This window comes from Zonotrichia leucophrys, chromosome 2 (assembly GCF_028769735.1).
Source record: "Zonotrichia leucophrys gambelii isolate GWCS_2022_RI chromosome 2, RI_Zleu_2.0, whole genome shotgun sequence".
NCBI lineage: Eukaryota > Metazoa > Chordata > Aves > Passeriformes > Passerellidae > Zonotrichia > Zonotrichia leucophrys.
The window spans coordinates 766,140-784,018 of NC_088171.1; the positions used below are offsets into that span (position 1 = coordinate 766,140).

Below are 17,879 nucleotides of genomic sequence, written 5' to 3' on the forward strand. Positions count from 1 at the left end.
TAGCACAGGGTGCCCAGAGCAGCTGTGGCTGCCCCTGGATCCCTGGCAGTGCCAAGGCTGGAGCTTGGAGCACCCTGGGACAGTGGGAGGTGTCCCTGCCATGGCAGGGCTGGGATGGGATGAGCTTTAAGGTCCTTTACCCCAATTCCCCACCCCAGCTCCACCTGACTGCTTCCTCTGAGCATCTCCAGCAATGGAGATCCCACAGCTGGGAGCTGCTGCTCCTCTATCTGATCACCCTCCTGGTAAAAAAATAAAAAAAGCCAAAATCCTCCTCACAGTTTCCCAAATTCCCGTGCAGGACTTTTGTACATGCTCTTGCTGAATCTCTCAGCAGTCCCACACGTTGCTTTCAGCTCAGCGTATTTCGTTTGCTGCCCACTCCCTACCTAAGCAACTAGTCTCCTCTTGTTCACAGCTCCCCTGCCACTGATGGATGACTTTTCAGACACAACCACAACCTATCCTGCTCCACACTCTGTTCTAGCTCAATCTATCTTCACATCTGGCCATCTCACCCAGATTATCTATCTATCATTATCTATCTATCTATCTATCTATCTATCTATCTATATCTCTATCATCATCTATCTATCTATCTATCTATCTATCTATCTATCTCATCTATCTATCTATCTATCTATCTATCTATCTATCTATCTATCTATCTATCTATCTATCTATCTATCTATCTATCTATCTATCTATCTATCTATCTATCTATCTATCTATCATCTATCTATCTATCTATCTATCTATCTATCTATCTATCATCTATCTATCTATCTATCTATCTATCATCTATCATCTATCTATCATCTATCTCATCTATCTATCACATCTATCTATCTATCACTATTATCTATTATTATCTATTCTATCATCTATCTCTATCTATATCCTATCTATCTATCAATCTATCTTATCTATTATCTATAATCTATCCATCTATCTATCTATCTCATCTATCTATCTTACTATCTATATCTATCTATCATCTATCTATCTATCTATCTATCTATCTATCTATCTATCTATCTATCTATCTATCTATCTATCTATCTATCTATCACAGCTCTCATTCCAGGGAGCCCCTGGAGGACCAGGTGTGCACTAAGACATTGGACTCAAAGGGAAGCACATGGAATTATGGAATCCCAGGATGGTTTGGGATGGAGAGACCCTGAAGATCATCAACCCCTGCCATGGCAGGGACACCTTCCCCTGTCCCAGGTGCTCCCAGCCCTGTCCAGCCTGGCCTTGGGCACTGCCAGGGATGCAGGGGCAGCCACAGCTGCTCTGGGCACCTCCCCACACTCACAACCAGGATTTTTTCCATTTATCTTCACCTGACCTTTCCCTCTTTCAAACACTAGGATTTATGAATTGACAGAGTTTTTTCTTTTGTTTCCTCTTTCTGGATTCCTCCAAGTCTCTGTGCTGGAGAAAAGCCACACAGAATTATCCTTATGGCACTTCCATCCTACAAATCCAGTGTGGAGTCCCAGCTGGTGTGAGGTGATGCTGAGCTGAGCCAGGAGGGAGCAAACACAAACCTTCAGTTTGGAGTAACAGCTCTCACAAAAGCTGCAACTCTGTGTGAAAACCCCAAACAGGCACAAAGCCTGAAAAGCTTTGCTGTTTGTATTTCCTGAAGAAGTAAAATGAGGCAACAGCACTTACAGAAATGCACCCAGGAGGATCTTTTTGAAGTTAAACTGTGATTTATAAATCACAGAGCTCAGGAGCAGCGCCTGTGGGCAGCTCAACACCAACCAGCAGCTTAGGAAAGAGCAAGAACTCCCAAAACTCCATCCTGATGCCAAAAGGCAGACCCTGGTAGGAGCTGTCGTGGGCTCCTCTCACCAGGCCAGAGGTGTTCCTGGTCTCTGGCCCTACGGGAGGCAAAGGCTGGATCTGGATCCCCACCCTGCTTTTTGGGGTTTGCTGCTCCTCGTGTCCCATCCAGAGGCTGCTGGGCCTGCCCAGGCTGCCCAGGGCACGGGAGCACTCCCAGCCCTGCCAGAGCCCCAGGAGAGTTTGGGCAGCAGTGCCAGGGTGGGATTTTGGGGTGTCTGGGCAGGGCCAGGGTTGGATCAATGATCCCTGTGGGTCCCTCCTGCCCCAGGACATTCCCCATTGCTCTATGATTCCTTTCTCCCTCTAATAAAGGAGATTTCCACGGGTGTTTGAGGCTGGATCCCCAGGTGCTGTCCCTCCCAGCTGTCCCTGTGTCACCTGCCCTGCCTGCAGCTGCAGCCCAACGTGAACCAGGCCAGGCATCAGCCCCAGATCCCCAGCCAGGGATATTTAGCAGGCTAAGCTCAACTAAAACATCATTCAATGAAACAGCTCCATAATTCTCATCGGGATTAGAGTCATCAGCTGAAAATCCATTAAGAGAAATAGATTAAGCAATAAGGCAATGGCCATCCTTGTCTTTACTCTCCCTCTTGAACGTAAACAAGCCCTGGAACAAAACCCTCATGGGGAACCACAGAGAGGGACCAGCTCCTTCCTCATCCTCAGCTCCTTCCTCATCCTCAGCTCCTTCCTCACCCCTCAGCTCCTTCCTCATCCTCAGCTCCTTCCTCACCCCTCAGCTCCTTCCTCACCCCTCAGCTCCTTCCTCATCCTCATCTCCTTCCTCACCCCTCAGCTCCTTCCTCAGCTCCTTCCTCATCCTCAGCTCTTCCTATCCCCCATCTCTCCTCATCTCAGTCCTTCCTCATCCTCAGCTCCTTCCTCAGCTCCTTCCTCATCCTCAGCTCCTTCCTCACCCCTCTGCTCCTTCCTCATCCTCAGCTCCTTCCTCACCCCTCAGCTCCTTCCTCATCCTCAGCTCCTTCCTCACTCCTCAGCTCCTTCCTCACCCCTCAGCACCCCAAAGGAGCAGCTGCATCCCAAAACCCACCCTCAAGTAAAGCTTTTTTGTCTAAGGCTCTTCAGAAAAGTACCTACAAGTACAACAAATCTTGGTTTGAACAGAAATGCAACCCTGAGCTGCTTCCTCCTCCTCAGAAAAGGCAGAATCAACATCTCCTGCTTGACCCGAATGCAGAGGGCTCAGCATTTCATTTGGCAACAAATGCAACTCAGTCAATGTGTACATTTTCCCTGGCTATCAAGAATTGAGAATAAATCAATGTCCTCTTTGCCTGCATTTGTAAACCTAAGGCTCCAGGACTGTTAAGACTCTGTTTGTACCCCAGCACGGGCAATCCTAAATCAGAACAGCCTGAAGTGCCTCCCACTTTTACCCAACAGGGCATGACTGGAATGGTGAGGCTGCTGCAGTCACTTCTGTCTTTTCTCCCCTGTGACAAACACATTCCCTGTGCCCCCACACCACCAATGCAGTGCTGGCTTTTTACAGGTTTTTTAATTGGGCTGACATTCCCAATCCCAGCACCAACTTAAATCAGTGCAAACCTGAGGCCAGGGCTCTCACACCCTCATGCTGGGACTCCTGGATTCTGTATTCATCTAAACCACAGTGTTCTGCTGAAAAAAACCATCCAGGAGACTGGGAGTTAGGCTGGACTTCATGGAGTATAAAAACCTGAGCTGGAACAGGATGGTTTCCTGATGCAGACACTGAGCTGGTGTTGGGTGGGACAGACCCAAACTGCAATTCCTGGTGTTCCAGAGCAGGAAACATCTCAGGGAGAGGCCAAGGCAGTGGGAGAAGGCAGAAGTGAGGGCAGTGCTGAAGGACATCCCTGCTGGCAGTGACACTGGGTACAGATAAATGCCAATAAATCACACAACACTCAGGTGCCACCCCTGTCCCCAGGGCTGGGAACAACAGGGACACCTGGCCAGGGAGATTTGGTTCCTGAGGGAGCCGGGCAGGTGCTGGGGCTCAGCTCTGAGCAGGACTAATCTGCAGCCAGGATCTCCTGGCTGAAAATAAATACCCACCCTGGGCACGCCAGGGCTTGGACTGGGAGCATCTTTGGGGCAGCTTTTAAAATGAAATTAAACTAAAATTAAACTACATGTGCCATCACCAGAGGGGCTTTAAGGTCCCTTCCAACCAAACCACCCTGGGATTCTGTGATCACACCAACACCCACCTGTCTGCAAGGAAGAAAAGTAAGTTTTATGTACAACTCTACTAATTCTTTCTATTGAAAGAACACAAGAGGAGCAGATATTTAGCAAAAAGTCCCACAACCCTGGAGGGGCAGAACCGAGGAAGTCTGCTGTAAGTGGAGATGCCATACAAATGACTGGGATCAGGCTGCACAATTCTTAAGGTATTTTTAGGCTGATAAAAGGTGCAAGTGACAGAATTTGTTGCCCCAGGTGTGAGCACTGAGGTCAGGGCGAAGAGAGGGGTTAACAAAAAGCAGGAAAACCCTTTGTGTCAGATCAGTGGATGCTCTGAGCACTGTGCCTGGTGAGGGGATGAGAGCTGCAAGGGCAGTGCTGGGATGAGGCTGCTCAGGATCCCAGGACAGGAGCTGAGCCTGAAAGAGATGCACAGGAGGGATTCAGCACCAGCTCCACCTTCCAGCCTGCACTGCCTGCTGGGGGAGGTGTTTTTACTGTAACCACCTCTCTGCCGATTAACAGGGGAGAGGGAAAAATCCTCAGCACAGAAAGCTGGAAAGCTTTTCAGGAACATCTGAGGAATTTCTGTCTGGTCTCCCTTGCGTCCTGAAAATCCTCTAAACTGCACATATAGAAAACATTCGTTGCATTTACTGCTTTGTTTGCTCCCAGGAGAGGATAAACCCAGAGATTAAAAGAGTAAAAACTACAAAGAGCAGAAAATAACTTTTCAAATTCTACGATACTGATGCCTGTGAGAGCTCTGCCAGCTCAGTTATCTCTGCATCAGCTCACCCAGACCTGTGATTGTGAGGACAACAAACAAGCTTTCATAATAAAGATTGCAAGAGCAAAATTTTAAACCAAATGCTAAAAAACCCTTGGCAATCTGAATAAACCATCTGCAAAGCACAACCCAGCCAGAACACTGGGAGCACTCCCATCTCAGTGACCTTTCCATCACTGATGCTCAGCCCCTCTGGGGAAAACATGTCAATCCACTTCAGATGAGGTTTTAAATGTTCTGTCTGATTTAAAGATCCCACAGAGCTGTGCTTTCAAACAGCTGTCCCTTGAGCTGGACAGAATTCACCAGCCAAACCAAACTGGGGCTCCCAGTTGCCCAAAACATGAACCTTCTTGCTGATTTGTCTTGTAAACTAAACCTTGGTGTCAGGAAAGGTGTTGGCAAATCCCATCACCCCAAAAAAACTGGGAAATGGAAAGTGTCAGCAAACACCATCACCCCAAAAAACTGGAACATGAAAAGTACCAGCAAACCCCTAAAACTGTGACATGAAAGGTTTCATCAAACCCCACAAACCTGGCACATGAAAGACGTCAGCAAACTCCCAAAGATCTGTGACATGAAAGGTGATGGCAAGCTCCTTCACCCCGAGAACTCTGACATGAAAGGTGTGCACAAATACATCATTTTTGGTTATTTTCTGCTCCACATTTGCTGTCAGCACCTCTTTACTCCTGCCATGTTTCAGTTCCCAAGACAACTGATGGCCCTCTCATGTTTGGGTACAAAATCAAGCCCAGGTGCCCACGGAACACGAGGGTCTGACCTGGGCCCAAGGGAACATCCCCAGGTGTCCTGTCCAGCCTTGGCTCCAGCCAGGATCACCACAGGGCAGCCAGGGGCTCCCACCTGCCTGCCAGGAGCTGACAGCTCTGCTCAGGCTCCAAGGAGCCAGAGTTACCTGAGTTCATTAAAACCTGTCCCTGGAGCCAGCTGTGAGGAACCAGGGAACACCGAGAGGATGGAAAGGGAAGGATCTCCCCATCCTCAACAGCCCATCCCTGGCAGTGTCCCAGGCCAGGCTGGAGGGGGCTTGGAGCAGCCTGGGGCTGGGGAAGGTGTCCTTGCCCATGCAGGGGTGGCATGGATGGGCTCTGAGGTCCCTCCAGCCCAGCCCCAGCCCATCCTGGGATCCTGTGGTTCAGTGAAAAGGTGAGACATGCTGGCAGAACACAGAGGAGAGTTTGTACTGCCCAAATGCTCCCCAAACATGAGACTGGGACCTGAAGCATCTAGAGAGATCAGTGGAGAAAGCAGAACTCCCATTAGGGCCAGCAGTGCTCAGCCCAATGGCTGGGGGGCCATGGCCAGAGCCCAGTGAGAGCCGCCAGAGTGACCATGGGGTGTCACTCACACACCACAAACCCAGAGAGAACAAACCCAGGGCTGTGAGAGCTCTGCCCCTCGGGGCTGCCCTGCCCCGCTCAGAGCTCAGCTCACCCCAAGATTTTGGGGCTCCACCTGAGGAGCTCACTCCCTGCACACCTGAGCTGTTCCCTCCCCTCCCTCGACAACGTGACACTTTCACATCAGCCCTCCCAGCTGGCTCCAAAAGGATGCAAAAATTCTCTTGCAAATCTTTTGTCTTTATCCCCTGACACATTTTCTCTCCTCTCGTTAATGCGGGCGGCAGACAAAGCACAAACACCGTGGTCACATCCAAAATCTGGGAAAAAAGCAGGTTTATTGCTGGCTGGGGCTGGCAGGGGGGACACAGAGATGTTGTTCCAGGCGGGAGAACAAAGATTAACTACTCTTCTCACAGATTTAAAATCCGGGAAGAGTGACCTCATACACCACAGCACCATTGAAACAACAAACCCCACAGAACACAACAAGCTGCTATTGACCCTTGGAATGGGAACGGCTCCATTCAAACGGGGGGTTTGGGAAAGAGCTTCCAGAAAGTGACAGGGAAATTCCACTTTGAATTTCAGCACCGGGAACAGCTTAACTCCATAAATCATTGCACCCATCGCTCTTGTGCTCCCCTCACACAGAGCGCCAGAAGCTTACGGGAAAAGCACAACCCGCAGATTTTGTTGGCAGGAGCTGAAAGGGTTTAAATTTGCTATCACCCTGCTCTCACAATGCAGCTCGTGATCTGGGGTACCTCTGCTCTGCTCGGGGGAGGTGTGGCAGGAGGGGACCCGGGGGACAGCGGCGGGGACCCCTGTGGATGCCACGGATCTGAAAATGCATCGCTCAAGTTTAGGATCCTGACAACCCATTAACAGCTGCTGCTGCACCAGACGCTGAGCAACCAGCCAGACAATTAATTTTCCCCTTTTCCCCTCCGTTTCTATCCGTACAGAGCCATCCTTTGTTCTGCCTGCCGAGCGCGGCGGTGCCGGGCTCCCAGGTGCGCTCTAAAGTCACAGAGCACTCCCAGCTCCCTGCCCGGAGAGGTAAAAATTACTGACATACCATCACGTGGTAGATCTCCTTGCTTGGGAGACGGAGAGCTCTGCACATTGCTGACCTCGATTTCTTTCCTCTCCAGAGGAGCCGTTTTGCCGGGCTCCGGCTCGGCGCCTTTGCCTTTGGGAGCATCGAGCCCCGGCGCTCCATCGCCGCCGTCCCTCTTGTCCCTCTTGCCCGCCGCCTCCTGCCGCTCTTTGTCCTGGCTGCCCAGCTCGGGGATCTGCTCCAGCTTGCTGTGGAAGGCGCTCGGGCTGCCCAGCTCTTTCTTGAGCGAGTTGCTGCCGTTCCACTCCTCTCGCTTCTTGGCGGCCGGCTCCTCCCGCGCCGGGGCCGGGGGCTGCGCGCCGGGGCCGGGGCTCGGCGGGGCCGCGGGGCCGCCCAGCGCCGCCTGCTCCTCCGCCACCGTCAGCGAGCGCTTCATCGGCGAGCTCGGCTTGGCGGCCGTGGGGCTGCGGCTCTGGGTCAGGCTGCTATTAGGAGAGAGCAGCCCAGTGGCGACGTCTTCTCTAAGCACCGGCTCAGGGTATTTATCGGCCAGGTTAAGGGTTAGGGGCACCGACAAGTGAGAGCACTCTGACATCGCACGCCTCATCGCCTTCCTCTGGTGGGCAGCCCTGGCCAGCAAACTGCCCTCAGAGCCCAGCTGCTCCTCCATCTCCTCCTCCAGCTCGGGGCTCTCGCTCAGGTCGCTGCTTTTGGACTCGTCCTGGGCCAGCTCCACGGTGGTGGTCGGAGGGGCGGCTTTGGCCGCGGCAGCGGGGGAAGAGAGCCCGCTCTGCCCGGAGCTGTCGTGAAGCACCCCCAGGACACAACAGCCGGGGGCTCCATCTTTTTTCACGGCCGCTTCTTTAGACCCCGAGTCGTTCGGCAGGATGGGCTGGAAATTGGGGTTCCAGACGCTGATTTCCTGCTCCTTCATGTATTTGCCGGCATCGCTCTCCGGCACGGAGAGATGGGGCAGCTTCGGCTCCGGCTGGCACTTGGTCTCCATCCCAGCCTTACCCACGGCTTTCTCCTGGTCGGTGATGGCTTCATTTTTACCCAGCCCGGGAGCGGCTTTTTCGGCTGCCGCCTGTCCCACGCGGAAATCGGTGGCTTTCGGGTTCCCGAAGTTGCCTTCAGCAGAAGGAAAGGTTTCCGAAATCAGGGACCAGCTCTCAAGGTGACCTGCAGCCGCCTGGTATTTCTTGCCGGGCACCTCAAATTCTCTTTTGTCTTTCTGAGCTATTTTTAGCTCTTTGTCTAGTTTTCCCTCGAAGAAGCAGAGCTTGTCCTCATCCGTGAAACCGGCGTTCTTAACGAGCCCGTCCTTAATCGGTCCCCCCGAGTTCACGTTCAAGCCAATCTCGTTAAGCTTCCCCTCGGTCCTCTGCCACTCGAATTCGGTTTTGCCGAAGTCTTTCGGGGACTCCATGCGGTGGAAGGCGGCCGGGAAGCTCTCGGGGCTCTTGCCCTTGCCCAGCGGGCTGTACTCGGGCTGCTGGTTGGAGAGGGACATCGCGGCGGCTCCGCGGCTCCGCTGCAGCGCTCGGCGCGCCGGGCTCGCTGCCGTGACGACACGGCGTGCCCCCGGGATTCGTGACAAACCCCGTCCTCCCCACCCCCTGCGCCGTCGCCTTCACTTACTGCAGGCAGCCACTAGTTCAAAAGAAAGCGGCAGGTTGCATCCTTTTGTGGAGAATCCTCAGGAATTCACTTGGGGAAGGCGAGCGCCCGGCCCCGGGCTGAGGCTGCCGGGGCTTTATGGGCTCAGGGGAAGGGTTTTGCTGTCAGCAGCCTTTGGGGGGTCCCGACACGTTTGGGGGGATTTCAGCCTCTCCCTTTGCTCTGCCAGGCTGTGCTGTGATCGATGCTTTGATCGGCATCAGTTCCTGCTGATGAGCCATTCCAAGAACACGCAGGAGCCAAGGTCAGCAATTCCCCCCAAACCAAACCAAAGCAAGGCACGGCCCCCCCAGCCCAGCCCAAGCAGCACAGCGCAGAATGAGCCCTTTCAGCACAAGGGCTTTGTTTTCTGTGAATTTTAATATATTCTTCTGGAGTCAACAGTGATCACAAGTCCTGCTGTAATGAGGGTTTCACAATTCACAAACCGCATCGCTCCCGTAAGCAAGAGGACAAAGCTGAAAAGGATGTGATGGGATGTGTTTGGAAAGGTCCTGGAGTCTCAAATACAGCAAGATTCATTTGCATTATACTTTTTGAACATGAACATATCTTACAATATTTTTAGCTAATTTAAAGATGCCCCATATCTGTGTTTTGAAACAGCCTTTCTGGGTGCACAGAATTTGCCAGGCAAACCAGACACGTACCCCAGCTGACAAAAATACAAACTTCATTGCTTGTTGTCCTGGCTGCAGGTGGATTTTTCTGTCACCCTTCACCCACACCAGCACGGCACACTTTGTGCTGGTCCATCCCAGCCCAGCCCCAACACCTCTGATGTGCCCTCAGCCACCCCTGTTCCAGCACCCCCATAGGGCTCCTTCAGCTGGGAGCTGTGATTTGGACACCACTCCCCTGGTTAAACCGGGCTGCAGAGGCTGCATTAGCACCAAACTGCAGATTCAGCTTTTATTCTTAAGTGTCTGGTGCAGCTTAATCCTTGACTGAGGCAGATTTTGCTCTCTGAGCCAGGGTCACAGCACACGAACCATCCCGGATGTCACCGCACTCCACTCTGGGGAAAATGTCCTCAGAGCTCATGGAAAAGGCCTCCCCTGCTCGAATTGAACTGAAAGAAATGTATTTTTATACCCAGAGCCTGCAAGTTCCACTACGCCCCCTGAATTGAACCTGCTGTGAGAAATGCTACAATCCACACATTTATCTGCTTGTATTTAAGCCTGGGATTTAAGGCACTGCTATATTTAAAAACAATGACTAAGGAACTGTAAGTTATATGAATCTTTCCTGACAGCCTCTAATTAACCAGAATAGTTCCACCCACAACCTTCACTTCTCAAAGAGCCTCAACAATTTTTCTCTGCTTTAAAATATTCCGAGGTGTCTTGCTGTGGGAAACGGGCTCTCAGCTCACGGCTCGTGCTCTCCCTCCTCCCTGATGTAGGACTAATGTTTGCAAGCACTTGCTCACTCTGAAAGTACTGACTGTGCTCCCCAATCTGGCAGGCCCTGAGTTCCTCTAATCCCGTGTAATTACTGTTATTCCTCTATTGCTCACTCAATCCAAACCAAGATTTTTTTTTACAGGAAATCTCAATCCACCAGAGATCCCTTAAAGCACTTCCCCAGGAGTGAGGGCAGCCCTGTAAAGCTCTCTGAAACCACCTAGGAGCTTTTTATTTGATTTTTTTTTTTTTTTAAGCAAATATCTACCATTTCTAACAGAGCAGAAAACCCCTTTGATTTTGGGGCTGGTACTTCAGAGCCTGGGATCATGGAAGGGATTTGCATCACAGGGAAGGAAAGCCTGGCTCCATGTCAGTGCACAGCCACTAACAGCCTCCACTGCTGCTGCCTTATTAAATAATGTTTTCTAATGCAGGAAATGAACCACAGTCAATACCTGGGATGCTCAGAAGCAAGAGAATGCTTAGCTATGAAAAATCTCCAAAGTCAGCCAGTATTTAATCTCTCAGGACATTAATGGAGGTAATGCAGAGTTCATACGCTGAGAGCTTCCCAACAGCCTCCTCCTGCCCAGGGCATGCTGCTCCCAGAGCCCTGCCCAGCTCCAGTGGCCTTTATCTTCTACCCAGTCCATTTCTTTTCATCTCTATTTATGAATATTCTGCCTCTGAAGCTGTGCCATGGTGTTTATGCAAGGGCAGGAATGGCCACTCGCTGTGACCAGCAGCTCTCCCAGCAGAGCTTTGCTCCCTCTTGTTCCTTTAGATTCCCAGAAACCTTAAATTCTCTGAAGAATTAAAAGGCAAAGTGGTCAGTGAAGATGAGCCAGAAAGGGTGGAAGGATGTTGGGCAGATTTAGAGAGAAGGCTGAAGAAAGGGAGGGTCTCACTGGAGCAGAGCTGGGTTGGAAGGGAAAATCAGATACCCTCAAAGGAGCCCCACCACTGCTTTTACCCTCAGCTCAACATGGAGGAACATTTCCTGCTCTTCAAGTACCAAATCTGGGGTTTCCCTCTCCTCTGGGCTCTCCAGCACCCTTCATGCCAGGCAGGAGCAGTGACACCATTACAGGATCCTGTGGATCAGACCTTGCTCCAGCTCTGCACATGGAGCTTCCCCTCTGCCTGAGGGTCCCAGTCCCTCCCAGAGGGGAGAGAGCCTGCTCTTGAGGAGGAAGGCTCTGGTTTGCCTGTTCACAAGGAGGAAGGCTCTGGTTTGCCTGTTCACAAGGAGGAAGGCTCTGGTTTGCCTGCTCACAAGGAGGAAGGCTCTGGTTTGCCTGTTCACAAGGAGGAAGGCTCTGGTTTGCCTGTTCACAAGGAGGAAGGCTCTGTTTTGCCTGCTCACAAGGAGGAAGACTCTGGTTTGCCTGCTCACAAGGAGAAAGGCTCTGGTTTGCCTGCTCACAAGGAGGAAGGGTCTGGTTTGCCTGCTCACAAGGAGGAAGGCTCTATTTTACCTGTTCACAAGGAGGAAGGCCCTGTTTTGCCTGCTCACAAGGAGGAAGGCTGTATTTTGCCTGTTCACAAGGAGGAAGGCTCTATTTTGCCTGTTCACAAGGAGGAAGGCTCTGTTTTGCCTGTTCACAAGGAGGAAGGCTCTGGTTTGCCTGTTCACAAGGAGGAAGGCTCTGGTTTGCCTGCTCACAAGGAGGAAGGCTCTGGTTTGCCTGCTCACAAGGAGAAAGGCTCTGGTTTGCCTGTTCACATCCTTTTAACCCCATTAACCCCTGTCCCTGCTGGCTGGAGCTGACAGGATCAGCCAGGATGCTGAGCACGCCCAGCCCAGGCTCAGCCCCAGCACCAGCACCTCTGCAGGCACTCAGACCCACTGGGCTGCTTCCAGGGGTCCCTTTCCAAGGGCAGCCATCCCAAGGGATGCTGAGCCCTCGCTGGGCTGCTCCAGGTGGAGCTGGGCTGTGCCAGTCCCCGGAGCAGGCGGAGATCACTACATCCCACGTCAGCCCTGGTACCCAATCTGCAGCCTCCCAGCCTCAGCAGATGAATCAGCCTAGTGCTTCTATTTTTGCTTCACTCCCGAAGCTATTACTTATCCCTGCTAATGCTCTGGGGGTTTTTTTTGCTTTAATCTAACACAATCGTTTCTGTGCAGCCTCTTGCGCTGGTTTCTAAGGCAACATCACTTTCCAGGATGATGAGCTCCTCGGTGCCAGCGTGGTTGGTGTGGTCTCTAATTAAGAGTTATTAGCAAGAACAGCAATCAGAGCAGGCAGAGCCACGAGGACACGCTCTGTGTGCCCAGGAACATGGGATTCACACACCCTGCCCCCTGGGTGCTGACACACACACGGGCTGTGGAACCAGCCCTGCCCAACTCACGCTTCACTTCTTCCCACAGGCTGCAAGGAACCAGGCTGAAGGATAAAACCAGAATATTTAGGATTCTGACCACCAGAACCTTGCACTATAAAGTTAACATTGCAAAGGTGTGGAGTTGTACAAACCTTAAACACAGCCTCCTGTTTTATAGGATGGGTCATTTACAGATCAAATCCTGCTTTAGAATTTACATCAAAAACCACAGATCAGCCAAAACCAGCAATCAAACACACTCAGAGTGTTTCCAACTCAATATTTGCTTATTGTGGAGATATTTCACAGAGCAGAGGCAACACAAAGTTCACCAAATGATGCACAAGCCACAGACTGGCAACATCAGCCAGGAAAAGAGGTTTGGAATTCAGACTTCCCAGAAAGTTACACAGCACCAGAAGGAAATGTGGTCAGCAGCCTCAGCCTGGCAGGCTCTGCAGCCAGAAGTGGATTTGTTTCACTCCCAGCTTTTCTTGAAAATCTGAGAGTCAAGGATGAGCAGGAATACAAAATAAAGGAAGGAGACACCGTGTGGGGCTCAGTTCCCTCCCACACCCCCTGGGATAATTAACAGGCCTTTAATTAATGCACAGCCTGCAATATGGTGACTGTGAGCACTTCCAAAGCATTATCAGAGCACCTCTGTTATTACCAGCACACAACTGCTGATGATCTCAGGATGACTGGCTGCACTTGCACATCCTCAGCCCCTGCCCTGATTAACACAGCGTTAATCAGCTGATGAATTCCTGTCAGACAAACCCAATTACACTTTGGGGTCCCACAGGAGAACTACAAACATGGCATGACTGAAAGGTTACTGTGCAAATGCTAGACCCACTTAAAATAACGGAAACCAGGCAGGGAAAGAAAATATTTCCAGCAAGAGCTTCACTGTGGCTGCAAAAGCAAAGCAAATCCTGTCATTAGACAGGGATGGGCATTTCTTGCTTTTAAATGGATTTGATTTGCACACAAACTGTTGAGAAATCTGCCCTGCGTGCCACAGGGTGGCAATGGGCACACGGCAGCCTGGCACGGGCTGGGACAGGAGGCAGCCCCGGGATGGGGATGGATGGGGAAAGAGGGATCCAGGCAGGAGATGAGCACTCCAGCAGCCCCACGGGGGCAGGAATGCAGGAGCAGACTGACTGGCAGCACCACGGGGTGCTTGTGCAACGAGCACTCGGCTGCAGAGCCGGCCCTGGGCTGAACAGCTTATGCAAATCGAAAGCCATAAGAGGATACAGCCCCCAAACGCTGAAACAAATTAATTTCTTTTTCTAAAATCGACTATTCTTCAAGGACAGATTGAAAAAAAAAATCTTCTGCGATTCTCCCTTTGAAATAGAGCTTGAGGAGCAGAGGGAAGGGGGATGTGAGCAGCAGATCAGAATCCAACAGCCCAGCCCTGGCCCAGTGGAAACTTTCCATCATTCCCCCTTAACCATTCCCCAGCACCCAGCACCTCCTTGGAAATTCAGAATTTAGGATCCTCACTGTCACCTCTAATTCCCAAATTGAGTTTTAATTCACACAAGAGGCACCACAAAGGTTCAGTCACATTGTAAAGGCTGATAATGCCTGTGGTGTTTCTGTTATCAGCTGCCTCCTGACATTAAAATGTATAAAAAAATTTTCCAGGAGGCTCTGGGGCAGTTTTTCCAATGGCAACAACAACAATGAGAAGCTGAAATAAACCCAAAAGAGGGATAAGGGATTAAATTTAAGAATTGCACAATCAGCCTTATAGCCAATGTTCCTTAAGCTGCACAGTCAAAAATAGAAAAAAAATAAAATTACACAAATGTGCAAGGCCTAATTTACAGGAGATGGACCCAACTCCCATCAGAGAGAGGGATCTGCAGCATCACAGTTGCCATGACTCCCGAGGGAGCTGCACCACAGCCCTGGCACTGATTTTAGCAGCACAGACAGGAGCTGATGTTTTCAGGGAAGCATCCTGTCATCCTGGAACACACAGTGTAGGACATGGGAGCCTGGCTAAAGAGATTCCATCACTGAACTCCAGCAGGGGGTCCTCCAAAATGCCTTAAAATGGGAGCAAATCACTGCCTGCCCACCAGGGGAAAGAAACAAGAAAGATAGAGAGGGACTGGGGACAGGGATGGAGGGACAGGACACAGGGAATGGCTCCCAGTGCCAGAGGGCAGGGATGGGTGGGAGATTGGGAATTGGGAATTGTTCCTGTGAGGGTGGGGAGGCCCTGGAATACAATCCCCAGAGCAGCTGGGGCTGCCCCTGGATTTCCAGGTCCAGGCTGGTCAGGGCTTGGAGCAGCCTGGGACAGTGGGAGGTGTCCCTGCCCATGGCTGGGGGTGGCACTGGAGGATCCTTGAGGTTCCTTCCAACCCAAACCATTCCAAGATTTCATGTCATTTCATTCCCATCTGTGAGAAATGAATTTGTAGAGAATTTTTAAAGTTTGACAGAGGAGTTTGGAGAGGAGAAGCTCCAGGGAGAGCTCAGAGGCTGCAGGGGCTCCAGGAGAGCTGGAGAGGGACTGGGGACAAGGATGGAGGGACAGGACACAGGGAATGGCTCCCAGTGCCAGAGGGCAGGGATGGATGGGAGATTGGGAATTGGGAATTCCTGGCTGGGATGGAATTCCCAGAGCAGCTGGGGCTGCCCCTGCATCCCTGGCAGTGCCCCAGGCCAGGCTGGAGCAGCCTGGGACAGTGGAGGTGTCCCTGCCATGGCAGGGGTGGCACTGGGTGGGCTCTGAGGTGTCCCATGGCAGGGGTGGCACTGGGTGCTCTTTAAGGTCCCTCCAACCCAGAGCATTGCAGGATCCTGTGAGGATCTCAGGTGTGCAGCAGGAGCCTCCCAGGCCTGCCTGACACTCCCAGGTGAGGAGCTGGCCATGGTGTGGCCACAGCTAAAGGCACAAACCCCCTGAGCATGCCATTGTTACAGAACAGGGGCACAAACAGGCACCTGGAGGGGCACAGCCCCTGTGACACCTGGGCTGGCACAGAGCTCTCCTGGATCCCTGCAGCCCTGCCCAGGGGATGCTGCCACCACCAGCCCTGGAATGGTTAAAAATGTGTGGATGTGGCACAGGGGAATGTGGGGCAGTGGTGCCCTGGCAGTGCTGGGGTTAAAGGCTGAGCTTCTCCAGCCTGAGCAATCCCCTGACCTGTGCCATGAACAAGCACAGGCACTGGCCAGGGATGTCAGCACCCTCCCCTCGCTGAGTGCTGGGCTCAGCTCGGTGCCACTGGGGTGTGAATTCCCTCTGCAGGCACCCCCACGCCCCTTGTGCCAGCTGGGGCACCCAGCCAGGCCCTGGGGTGTCTGCAGCTCTGAACAGCTGCTCCAGGAGGGGCAGCACGATGGAAATGGAGATAAAGCCTCGGCCATGGATCTGATCTGTGGGCAGGAATGCCCAGCCCTGAACTCCTGGAGGTGGCACTCGGTGCTCTGGGCTGGGGACAGGGCTGGCATTGGGCACAGGACTCCAACCTCAGTGATGCTGGGGCTCTGGGATGGCACAGCACCTTCAGCTGCTATGGGAACACAGCTCAGGAGCTCCCAAACAAGCTCAGCCTGGAACCATGGAAGCTCCTGAGCTGGGAGGGACCCACAGGGATCACTGATCCAACTCCTGCTCTGCACACACCCCAAAATCCCAGCCTGAGAGTGCTGGACAAACACTCCTGGAGCTCTGGCAGGGCTGGGGATGTGCCCATGCCCTGGGGAGCCTGGGGGAATTCAGTGCTGGGCACTCCGAGCTCCTCTTAAAACCCCAACAAACCAACTGCTGACTCTGAAAGGAGGAAGCAACGGAAGGTTAGCAAAGCCCTGAGTAAACTGACATCAGGACAACTTCCAGGTGCAAACTTTGTGCCAACTTACTCACAGGCTGCAGTGCTACTCTGAGCCAGGGCTCCTCCACTGTTACCTGTGCAAGTTACTCAGGAGGAGCTTCTCCTTCAGAAACTCCTGGCAGACAATGGAAAGGCTTGGAAGAAATGTTGGTTTTGTAAAAGGTGCTGCCTTCAGCTTTCCCTTTGTTTTGTTGCATCATGCACCAAAGAGCATCACTCACTTCTGCAGGCACAAGTTCATGCAGAGAACACCACTTCCACTAAAATAGAACTACTTCAGGTTATGCAACACTCATTAAAATTACAAAACCTCTCAAAAACCTGAGCAGCATGTTAAGGCACTCTGGAGCTCGGGGTCTGGTGAGTTAGTGGCTGCATCATGCAAACTGGCAGCAAGGAACTCTGCAGAACAGCAGCAAACTTCCATGCCTGATGACAAGGCACAAATGGAGAGCACCTGAGGGCAGGGATAAACTCCCTGGCCTGCCTCAGCAGAGTGGGGTTCACAGAGATGCCAACTCCTTCTGAGGAAGCTTCAGAATGAGCACAAGAATATTGGTAATCTCATCTCTAGCCGTATTTCAAAATTTCTAAGAACTGGACTCAGTTCTGTGGGATCAATTCCAGCTCATTTCCTATGAGCACAGGGAGCTTGTTCCCTGGAGAACAGCCAGGGTGCCCAGCCCTGGATGCTGACCAGCCCATCCAAAGTCTCCTAAGAGGGAAAAAGTCCCAAAATTTACATCAGTCCCACCATTGTTTTGTTAGAGCTGCTTTGGAAAAGCTTTTGGCTCTAGAAGGAAACACATTGTGTGGATGAGGAGGCTCAAGCCAAACCAACTGCAGGAGGAGAAGGGGATGCAGTTGGTGTGAGGTGGGATAGAGCCAGACCCTGCCAACAGCAGGGACCCAGAACATGCCCTGCCCTGGCATCCTCCATCCCTGAGCACGTCAGGGACACTGTCACACCAAACCCTGCACACACACCAGCTGTAACTCAGCCCCACGGCTGCCCCAAGGCAGAGCCTGGCACGCAGTGTGTGCCAGCTGTGCCCGTGGGCACGAGCACTGTGAGCCAGGCAAGCAGCCCCAGCACCCTGAGAGCAGCCAGCACCCCTCATGCCACGCTGGATGCCTGCTGGGGCTCGTGCCAGGGCAGGCAGGCAGCCCTGGGCACACACACACCTCTGTCCATGCGCCGGGGCACGGCTCTGCCCGCCAGGGCTGGCACCAGGGCTGGCACCCCCCGCGCCTTGGTGGGTCTCATGTAGCCCTTGAGCTGCTCTGCTGCCTTCACTCTCTCCTTCT

At 52.3% G+C, this 17,879-nt stretch overlaps 1 protein-coding gene across 11 annotated transcripts in view; it reads right to left on the minus strand.

Moving 5' to 3' along the window:
• Nucleotides 1–17,879, minus strand: part of MAP4 (microtubule associated protein 4) — a 155,690-nt gene that overhangs the window by 28,757 nt on the left and 109,054 nt on the right. For 2 of the 11 annotated variants that reach the window (XM_064703717.1, XM_064703716.1), the window contains exon 1: nt 7,295–9,267. The exons of 8 other annotated variants lie outside the window; for them this stretch is intronic. In XM_064703717.1, the coding sequence (XP_064559787.1) occupies nt 7,295–8,789 (1,495 nt within the window). In that variant the 5' untranslated portion in view covers nt 8,790–9,267. Of the gene's footprint in view, nt 1–7,294; nt 9,268–17,879 lie in introns of those variants that run through there. One more of the 11 variants, XM_064703718.1, reaches the window with a different exon arrangement.